The 11,167-nt window shown below is 50.6% G+C and overlaps 1 protein-coding gene across 2 annotated transcripts; it reads right to left on the bottom strand.

Annotated features, from left to right (window-relative positions):
- Positions 1-586: 586 nt before the first annotated feature.
- On the bottom strand, positions 587-7,134 carry LOC123042533 (cysteine-rich repeat secretory protein 38-like). Of its 2 annotated transcripts, none has more exons than XM_044464965.1 (3): positions 6,765-7,134; positions 986-1,449; positions 587-862 (listed from the first exon to the last, which is right to left on the bottom strand). In XM_044464965.1, the coding sequence occupies exons 1-3, from the start codon at positions 6,770-6,772 to the stop codon at positions 690-692; spliced, it is 645 nt and encodes a 214-aa protein (XP_044320900.1). In that variant the 5' UTR covers positions 6,773-7,134; the 3' UTR covers positions 587-689. The 2 variants fall into 2 exon arrangements, with proteins under 2 accessions (XP_044320900.1, XP_044320901.1); XM_044464966.1 differs by having other exon boundaries at positions 986-1,454; positions 6,770-7,134.
- Positions 7,135-11,167: the final 4,033 nt, after the last annotated feature.

Raw genomic sequence — 11,167 nt, 5'->3', positions numbered from 1 at the left:
GAAGCAACCACCGCCATGTCTCCGTCTCCGATGGCCGGGCTGCATGGTCAGATCTAGAAGGAGAGATACTGGGGCAAGCTCAAACCCAATTCCGATTTGCTAAGATCCCCTATCTACAAGCATAGCTATACAACAGGAGGGATCCTTGCCCGCTCCAATCAACTACTGCGGTCGCCCGGAAAGAGAGGCGAGGAGCCGGCGGCGAGGAATTTGGCAGGGTTCTAGAAGCTCCTTTGTTGCGTCGCGAGAGGAGGAGAAACGTCTCGACTATTGGCGTTGTGTTTCCGAACTCTTCCTCAAAGTTCTGTCCATTACAGGGGTGTTCTTGCAAATGTGTGAGCCATGTGGCTCGGCCACAACCCATCTCAATCTCAGCCATACATTCAGATCGAACGGTGCACATTGCGCGAAGGCAGGCACACCATCACCACCAACTGACATTTTTATAGGAGTAGACATGTGTTTTACGGGAGCAGCTAGTAGCAAACAAAACTTTCCTCATCCAACGGCAAAGAGAGGGTCCAGCGTTTTTCTTACCCAGAAGATCCTAGTCCTGCCCAATGTTTACTGGTGACATTACCGATCACACACGAGAACTGAGATACTGCCTTTTATTTCAAAATATGTCCTCCCACACATAGCACATTTTTAGTTGGAACAAAAGTTCAATCGGCTGCCATGCATTGCCACTAGTGTGGAGAACCTTCACAATATTTCTTGCACAGAGCGACTGTGAGATAGCACAAATCTGTCACGTCGCAACAGTGGCACTTTCCATCTAAATGGCAGGCGTCAGACGCTTTTTTATAGACGCACAACCCGTTTGATAAGCTGATCTTAGAATTACCGTCCATGATTTGACCTGTGGGAAAAGAGTCAAACAATTGATATTAGTACGTACTATGATTTCGGATTCATTAACAAAGAAGCACAGATGCATGGTAGCAGACTGACAAATAGGAAAATGGTAAGTTGAGACCACCACCTGCTGGCTGCGGCGGCGGCGTCCGCAACATGGCCGCCTCAGAGGGGGTGCTGAAGAAAGGGTAGACCTCGAACCGGACGGAGCAGGTCCGGAAGATGACCTGACCACCCCGCCTCCCGGCGCAGCAGGTCGGGATCCTTGAGACGGCAGTGACGAGGCAGCTGTGGCAGTCGTCCTTACCGAGGTCCCGCGTGCACTGCGCCATGCCGTAGATCCTGTCGGAGGACGTCACGTCGGCCGTGCCGACGGCGAACATCCGCGGAGACGCGTACGCCGCCCTCTCGGCGAGGCTGCCCATCAGCGGGGCCAGCAGCGACGCGAACTGCTCCGGCTGCGTCGCGTTCTGCGGATTCCGCCGGTACTTGACCCGCGATGTGTCGGCGGCGCCGAAGAAGCTCGCGCTGGCGTGCCGCAGCAGGCAGGTGTCGTGGACCAGCATGTAGTTTCTCCGGCCGGGGCACTTGCCGGCTGTAAGACAATAAGTTTTGGGAACCAGCACAACCCTCTAGGGGTGGCTTATCTCATTATATATAATGGTTGTGTTACAATACGTACATAGGTACAGAAGTTATACATAGTCTAACACCCTCCCTCAATCTTAGCCACTTTCTAAAGAACTGACAAGGGTAAGATTGCGCCTACAAGCCTCAAACTGTGGCAGTGGTAAAGGCTTAGTGAAGATATCTGCAAGTTGATCCTTAGACGAGATAAACTTGATCTGAAGTTGCTTCTGTGATACACGTTCCCGTACAAAGTGATAGTCAACTTCAATGTGTTTCGTTCGGGCATGAAATACTGGATTTGCAGAAAGGTATGTAGCACCAATGTTATCACACCAAAGAATAGGAGGCTGTGGTTGAGACAAACCCAACTCCTGAAGCAAAGACTGCACCCAAATAATCTCTGCAGTAGCATTAGCCACAGCCTTGTACTCAGCTTCAGTACTGCTACGTGACACAGTAGCCTGTTTCCGAGCACTCCAGGCGATCAAATTAGAGCCAAAGAATACTGCATAACCCCCCGTGGATCGCCTGTCATCTGGGCTACCAGCCCAATCTGCATCAGAGAAGGCCGAAAGGACCCGAGAGGAAGTCGGCCGAATATGCATACCAAAAGTCAGGGTGAACTGAACATAACGAAGAATGCGTTTAACAGCAGCCCAATGAGTATCTCTGGGAGCCTGAAGATACTGACAAACCCTGTTAACAGCATAAGAGATATCTGGTCTCGTGATCGTCAAGTACTGAAGTCCACCAACAATGCTTCTGTACTCTGTGGCATCCACAGGAGACAAAAACTCACCATCAACAGCTGTTATCTTGTCGGTAGACGACATGGGTGTGGTGGTCGGTTTGCACTTCAGCATGCCGGCTTTTTGTAACAACTCCAAGGAGTACTTCTTCTGCGTAAGGACAAGACCAGTAGCACGAGAAGTGACCTCAACTCCAAGAAAGTAGTGAAGCTTCCCAAGATCTTTGACCGCAAAATCAGCACCAAGAGAGCAGACAAGAGCATCAGCAGCATACTGAGAAGAGCTGACAAGGATAATATCATCGACATATACCAAAAGATACATAGTGACTTCTGGCTTCTGTAGAAGAAATAATGAAGTGTCAGCAGTGGACAGCACAAACCCATGAGCACGAAGGGCAGAGGCAAGGCGGGCATGCCAGGCACGAGGAGCTTGCTTCAAACCATATAGTGCTTTGGAAAGACGACAGATATAGTCAGGACGATCAGGATCAGAGAAACCAGGCGGCTGTTTCATATAAACCTCTTCCTCCAAAAATCCATGTAGAAAAGCATTCTGCACATCAAGTTGATGAAGGGACCAACCACGAGAAACAGCAATGGAGAGAAGAAGCCGAATAGTGGTAGGCTTGACGACAGGACTGAAGGTGTCCTCATAGTCAAGACCATGACGCTGCCGAAAACCGCGAGCAACAAGTCGCGCTTTGTAACACTCAATAGATCCATCCGAATGCTTCTTCACTTTGAATACCCATTTTGAGTCAATAACATTTACCCGTGGTGGTGGAGGAACGAGAGTCCATGTCTTGTTACGAAGAAGAGCATGAAACTCCTGCTCCATAGCCTCTCGCCAATGTGGAATGCGCAGGGCAGCCTGATATGAGCGAGGCTCAAAAGATGGATCCGCAACAGCAGCAGCCAAACAAGCAGCCAACCAAGCAACCGTACCATCCGTACGTTCCTTAGGTTTGAAAATGCCACTGCGACTGCGTGTATGTGGTCGAGACACAGGAACCACCGAGGTCGACGGAGCAGCCTGCAACGGGCTGGAGGACGGCGACGTTGACGAGTCAGCCGGTGATGAGGAGCCAGGCACGGTAGCCTCGGACTCAGTCGGCGAAGAAGGCCGGCCCACCGGCGAAACCGGCAGAGCAGACGAAGCAGCTGGCGACTCCGGCATCCCAGACCGGGCCAATGGCGAGCTCGGCATAGTGGGCCGTGGCGCGGCCGGTGTCGCGGGCCGATCCGCTGATGAAGGCGACGTGAGGACCCGAGCCGCGGGCGAAGACGGCGTGACGGGCCGAGCCACGAGCGACTCGGCGACCGCTGGCGAAAAAGGCCGAGCCGCTGGAGACTCGGCGATCACTGGCGTAGCAGACCGAGCAGTGGAGATGCTCGGCGCGACGGGCTCGTCGGGTGACCATGCATGGGCACGCGAATCGATGCCATGCAATAGAGGGCGATCGACATGCCCACCAGAAGACGACGATGATGATGGTGAATCCTCCAACAGCTCCAAACGAGCTCCACGTCCGGTTCCTGCACCATGGTTAGGTAACAGCAAAGGAGAGTATGCAACATCATCAAATTGGTCAGAAGCAACAGAGGATGAATGCAGGGATGGTGGTTCGACAGTGGACACAGGAAGGTTGGCAAAGGGAAAAACATGCTCATCAAACACGACGTCCCGAGATATATAGACACGATTAGTGGGAACATGAAGACATTTGTAACCTTTATGAAGAGAGCTATAGCCAAGGAAAACACACTTCTTAGAACGAAACTCAAGCTTGCGCTTGTTATATGGACGAAGATGCGGCCAGCAAGCACACCCAAATACCTTGAGAAAGGTATAATCAGGTTGTTCATTAAGGAGAACCTCAATGGGAGTCTTCATGTTTAAAACACGAGTAGGAGTACGATTGATGAGAAAGCATGCAGTGGTGAAAGCATCACTCCAAAACCGAAATGGAACAGATGCATGGGCCAGAAGAGTAAGACCAGCTTCAACAATATGACGATGCTTACGTTCGACTGAACCATTCTGCTGATGTGTATGTGGACATGCTAAACGATGAGCTATCCCAAGCGACTGACAGAAGGAGTTGAGGTTGCGATACTCGCCCCCCCCCCCCAGTCCGACTGGACATGAACAATTTTGTGCTTGAGAAGACGTTCAACATGTTTTTAAAACTGAACAAAAATATCAAACACATCAGATTTGCGTTTAATAAGGTAAAGCCAGGTAAAGCGACTATAAGCATCAACGAAACTGATATAGTAATTATGACCACTGACAGAAGTCTGAGCAGGACCCCATACATCTGAAAACACAAGTTCTAACGGATGTTTCACCTCACGACTGGACTCCGAAAAAGGAAGTTGATGACTCTTCCCCTGCTGACAAGCATCACACACTGCTACATCTTTATTACTAGACAAACTAGGAAGCTCATGACGACGCAAAATATGACGGACAATAGGTGTGGCCGGGTGACCAAGACGAGCATGCCACTGTGACGGAGAGACCCGAACTCCACTGAAAACGCGAGCGACGCCAGGATGCTCCAGACGGTAGAGGCCCTGGCACAACCGCCCACTAAGAAGAATGTCCCTCGTGCCCCGATCCTTAATAAAAAGATCAAAAGGGTGAAATTCACAAAGCACATTATTATCACGTGTGAGTTTAGGAACTGAAAGAAGATTGCGGGTCACAGATGGAACGCGAAGAACATTGCGAAGCTGAAGACTCCTATTGGCATGTCTAGTGAGAAGAGATGCTTGACCAACATGAGAGATGTGCATACCTGCTCCATTGGCGGTGTGGATCTTGTCGGAGCCATGATAGGGTTCACGAGTGTGAAGCTTCCCCATCTCGCTGGTCAGATGCTCTGTCGCCCCAGAGTCCATGTACCAGTGTGGATCGATGGAGTAGGACTGAGTGTGTCCCTGGTGCTTCTGCGGTGCGGGACGATCAGCCATGGCGAACTGACGGGCATTGTTGCGTGTATCTTTGCCGTCATTGCCAAGACCAAGGAAGCTTCGCTGGAAGCGCTTATGACACTTGGAGGCCCAGTGCCCATCGCGGCCACAAAGCTGACACACACGTGGACCGCCAGCCCCCGGTAAGGTCGCAGTAGGTGGGGGGGCCGAGGCGGGCGACGGTGGCAGCCCCAAGGGAGACCGGGGTGATGAAGAAGAGCGGCCACCCTTGGTGGCGACGTTGGCCGAGAGAGAGCCAGTGCCCCTGGTGCGGCGAGTCTCGACCCGTTGCTCAGTGAGAAGAAGCCGAGAGAAAACCTCGTGTGCCAACATGGGTGTCGAGTTACCCCGCTCGTTGATGATCTCGACTAAGGCATCATACTCCTCATCAAGACCATTGACAATAAACGAGTTGAACTCGGAGTCGGTGAGGGGCTGTCCAATGGAGGCCAATGTGTCGGCAAGGCCCTTGACCTTGTTGTAGAACTCAGTGGCCGTGGAGTCAAGCTTCTGACACTCTCCAAGCTGACGACGGAGTGCAGAGACACGAGCCTGGGACTGCGCTGCAAAGGTGCGCTCAAGGATGGTCCAGGCCTCATGAGACGTCTTCGCGAAGACAACAAGGCCGGCAACTGCCGGCGAGAGCGACCCCTGGATGGAGGAGAGGTTCGCCTGGTCCTGCCCCGTCCAGATGCGATGGGCCGGATTGTAGACAGGACCGTGCACGCTGTCTACCAGCGCGGGTGGGCAGAGAAGCGATCCGTCGACGTAGCCTAGCAGGTAGTGACTCCCCAAGAGCGGGAGAACCTGCGCACGCCAGAAGATGTAGTTGTCTGCGGAGAGCTTGATGGTGATGAGATGACCGAAGTGAAACGGCGGCGGCGAAGACGATCCCATCGAGGAGGCTGCCTGGGGTGCAAACACCATGGAGGCAGCCGGAGGCACCGAAGCCGATGCGGGAGGAGGCGGGACCGCAGCCAGGGCGGGCGCCGCAAAGCTCGCGGCCGGTGCGGACACCGCAAGGCCCGCGGCCGGGGCGGACGCCGCCAACCCCGCCAGCGGGGCGGTGTGATCCGCTCGCGGCAGGAGCGGCGGGACGACGCCTGCGGAATCCGCAGCGGACGGCGGCGCCGCGGTGTGGACCACGAGGTCACGCCCGAGCGAGGGCGCCGGCGGCATGGAGAAGACGGAGCCGATGCTCCTTGTCCCGATCGGAGCCGGAACGGAGACGGCATCGAGCGGGAGGTTGAGCAGAGCCGCAAGAGAGGCCGGGAGGAAGCCCGCAGCAGTGGAACCGGTGGTGGCGGCGCTCGACATGGCGGCGGCGCGATCGGTGGCGCGGCGGCGGCGGTGAAGGCGGCGGCGGCTGCGGCGGCAGTGCGGGTATTAGGGTTTAGAAGCGGAAGCGATCGTAACCTAGCGTGATACCATGTAAGACAATAAGTTTTGGGAACCAGCACAACCCTCTAGGGGTGGCTTATCTCATTATATATAATGGTTGTGTTACAATACGTACATAGGTACAGAAGTTATACATAGTCTAACACCGGCCATGTCCCGCGCCGAGGCGTTGAGGCACGCGAGGCAGTCGGACGCGGTGACGTCGGCGCGGCACTGCGCGAGCCCGTACGCCCTGTCGGGCGCCGGGCCGGTGGCGTTCGTCGCGAATCCTGACGCCGCGCCGGCGGCGGCGGCGGGGAGGAGGAGAGGAGGGAGTCGAGGTTGGCCTGGAAGACGCCGCCGCGCCCGCGCGTGTGGTTCACGTCTCTTGGGCACTCGGAGTGGGAAGGGTTGCCGGCGTGGGCTGCGGCGACCAGGAGGAGTAGGGGGAGAAGGGCTCGTGGTGGATACGGCGCCATTGTTGCGGCATGTACTCTGGGGATCGCTTGGGCGGCAATCATAAGGTGGTGACTACGGCTCCCTCTTAGATATGCTCGTAGGCCCGCGCTCGAGGGCGATGCAGCACATGCATGTCAATGATCTGTCTACGACATCGACTTAATTACGTAGTGCGCGCGAGCGTGCACTCACATGCCGACGAACGGTGCCGTCCGTTCCCTCTCACTCTTATCGTCCTTTCCGATGATGCTACTGCTGCCGGGCTTGGTACGAACCATTGTCTTGTCACCAGGTGATGGGACTTGTCGATTTGTGTTGCCTTAGAGCAACTCTAGAAAGTGGCTGTGTCGGCGATTGCCATCCGTGGAGCGAGCTCCAAATAAATATGTAAGCTGGGGCAGGTGACGCGTGAACTCAGTGCCGCTATAGTTTGGTACCCGTAACTCAAAACACTTCGAATCGCTTCACATCTACTTCCTCCATTCCTAATCGCTTCACATCTACTTCCTCCGTTCCTAAATATTTATCTCTCTAGATTTTTCAAATAAACTACCATATATGAATGTATATAGACATATTTTAGAGTGTAAATTCAGTCATATTGCTTCGTATGTAGTCATTTATTGAAATATCTAAAAAGACAAATATTTAGAAACGGAAGGAGTAAACGTCTACCCCTTAAAAAAAACCCCTCAAAAAAAAAGGAAGGAGTAAACGTCTAATATTTGGACAAACATGCACGCACGTTTTTGACAAGTTGGATGAACAAAAGAATCACACCGGTGCTCATAGGGGTAGGATGTGCGTGTGTGCGTTCATAGGGATGAGTGTATGCGCGTATATATGAGCGCTTGTGTCTGTATTGATGTTTGAAAAAAAACTGATATTGTGCTCAGCAATGCGTTCATCTCTCAACCGATCCTCCCCTCTTTAATTTGGAGGCTACCCGCCTCCATCTCCTGCCGAATCTGGAGCCTTTGCTTCTCCATCTCTTCCTAACGCTCTCTGCTCTCTTGCATTGCATCTCATCTCTCCCTCTTATCTCTATGTTTCTTCTCTTCTATCCCTAACTTTTCTTGCTTCCTCTTCTTGGTGTACCCGTTTCTTGTGTGAAGTTTCGGAAGCGTTTCTACCTACCGTAGTAGGCCGTTGGTTGCGTGTTTATATAGGATCAGAATAGCTCAGAATAGCCCTTGATCACGGCATTTACATGAAGGGATTGTTACAAAACTTGTGGTATAAGAAGATAGAGATAAGATACGAATCTGAACAGCCTAGGGTTCGGTTTAGCTTTATCTTAGCTAACCGAATACATCAAGATCTATCTCTAAAAATATTCTAACGTCCCCTCTCAATCACACCTTGGTCAAGGTGAGATTGCGCCTGAAGTTCTCCAAGTTTTTTATAGGCAATGCCTTCGTAAACCCATCAGCAATCTGATCCTTTGAAGAAACAAACCTTATATCAAGAAGTTTGTTTGCTACTCTTTCTCTAACAAAATGATAGTCAATTTCAATGTGCTTGGTTCGGTCATGGAACACAGGATTAGCAGATAAATAAGTAGCTCCAAGATTATCGCACCAAAGACATGGAATTTGTCTTGTAAATACTCGGAGTTCTTTTAGAAGTGACTGTACCCAAATGATTTCTGCAGTTGCATTGGCTACAGATTTATATTCTACCTCTGTACTTGATCTAGACACAGTAGCCTGTTTCCTGGCACTCCAGGATATTAAATTTGGACCAAAGTAAACTGCAAAACCACCTGTTGACCTTCTGTCATCAATATCACCTGCCCAGTCTGCATCTGAGAAGGCACTCAAAAGAGTAGAGGATGACTTTCTATAGGCTAATCCTGAATTCATAGTGTGCTTGACATATCTAAGAATTCTTTTAGCTGCAGTCCAATGGACTGTGGTTGGTGCATGCAAATATTGACATAGTTTATTGACTGAAAAAGAGATATCTGGCCTTGTAAGAGTCAAATACTGTAATGCACCAACAATACTTCTGTACCTTGTACCATCTTCTGATGAAAGAGGCTCTCCACCATGAGCTGATAATTTTCAGTACTAGACAAAGGTGTGGGTGCTGGCTTGCAGTCTTTCATACCCACTTTGGTTAGAAGATCCAAGGCATATTTTTCTTGTGTTAACACAATACCATCATCAATTTTCTTTACCTCTATTCCAAGGAAGAAATGCAGATCTCCCAGATCTTTTAGAGCGAAGGTTGAGCTCAAATCCTTTAATAATGCTGACACGGCTTCTTGAGAAGAGCTTGTCACAATAATATCATCAACATAAATAAGAACAAATATGGTCACCATGGACTTATTGAAGATAAAAAGTGAGGTGTCAGCCTTTGAGGGAATAAATCCTAACTGCTGAAGTTTAGAGCTCAACCGAGCGTACCATGCCCTTGGAGCTTGTTTAAGCCCATAGAGTGCCTTGTCCAGTTTGCACACATGAAAGGGTGAGTTTTTACATTCATAACCTGGTGGTTGCCTCATGTAGAACTCTTCTTCCAGAACACCATGAAGGGACACGTTCTGCACATCTAGCTGTCGCAAGCTCCAACCCCTGGATACAACAATAGATATAACAAGTCGAATAGTAGCTGCTTTAACAACTGGACTGAAGGTATCTTCATAGTCTATACCATATCGTTGCTTAAACCCTTTTGCTACTAATCTGGCTTTATACCTATCTATGCTACCATCAGCTTTCTTTTTAATTCTGTATACCCACTTATAGTCTATGATATTTTTACCACTGTTTGCAAGAACTAGATGCCATGTTTTGTTCTTCATGAGTGCTTGGTATTCTTCATCCATTGCCTTTCTCCATCTTTTATCATCCAAGGCCTCTTGAACACTCTGTGGTTCAGCTGTGGAACATAACGAAGCATATTTAACTTTGAAATTTTTTTCATATAAAACTGTACCATCTGAAGGCAACAGTGGCTTCCGGATCCCTGTTTGGAGTCGTGTACGCCCTAAAACAGGAGCTTCTAGAGTTGGAGAATCTTCACTTTGCACAGAAGATCTAGAAGCACTTGTCCCATGCGGCACTGGGAATGAAGTCGGGTTTTCTTGCCCAACTAGCGTGTCTTGCACAACACCTGGTCACCTGGCCCGCGATGGCAACGGCGCACTCATCACGGATGAAGAGGCGCGCCCGGGACCGGCTGACGTGTCGTCCACCTGTTGGCGCGGGTGGCGAGATGAAGAGGCGCGCGCGGTACTGGCTGACCGGTCGCCCGCTGATTGCTCCGCGCCGCTGCTGCTATCCGGTGTTGACGCGCTCCTGCCGCTGCCTGGCGCTGACGCTGCGTCGGATCCCGTGCTGCCTGCACCCATATCTGCATGGGATCGCATGCACGGACCTGCATCGGATCTTGTGCCACTGTCTCTTAGCGTGACATACGGTATAGACCCCATATTTAGTCCGTTTGGCACCAAATTTGCATCATCTTCTGCCAAATTTTCACCTGCACTTTCTACATCATCTGGACAACGTGGATTAGTACGAGTAATAGCCATATTATTTTGGTCATCTCCATTACTACCCCCATGATCAAAAAAGGTGGATGAGTGAAGATGATCGGGAAGGAGCAAAATTTCTTTACGTAGGAGAGCCCCAGCATTAGGATGCAGTGATGCAAATGGAAAGACAGTTTCATCAAATATAACATCACGAGAGACATATACTCGGTCGGTAGAGACATCTAGACACTTGACCCCCTTGTGTCGAGGACTATAACCTAGGAAAACACATTGTTTGGAACGAAAGGCAAGCTTGCGAGCGTTGTATGGCCTGAGGTTGGGCCAGCAAGCGCATCCAAACACACGTAGAGATTCATAGTTTTTTTTTGATATAGTCATTCATAAGGGGTGTCAAAATTGATGGCACTACTTGGCAAAATGTTGATAAGATATGTGGCAGCAAGAAAAGCCTCATCCCAAAATTTTAAGGGCATAGAGGCGTTTGCAAGAAGTGCAAGACCTACTTCAATGATATGACGATGTTTTCTCTCGGTAGATCCATTTTGCTGATGAGCATGTGGACAAGAAACATGATGAGTAATTCCAATCTTTTGGAAAAATGA

This window comes from Triticum aestivum, chromosome 2B (assembly GCF_018294505.1).
Source record: "Triticum aestivum cultivar Chinese Spring chromosome 2B, IWGSC CS RefSeq v2.1, whole genome shotgun sequence".
NCBI lineage: Eukaryota > Viridiplantae > Streptophyta > Magnoliopsida > Poales > Poaceae > Triticum > Triticum aestivum.
The sequence above is the reverse complement of the archived record's forward strand: the minus strand, read 5'-3'. Positions and strand labels throughout refer to the sequence as shown.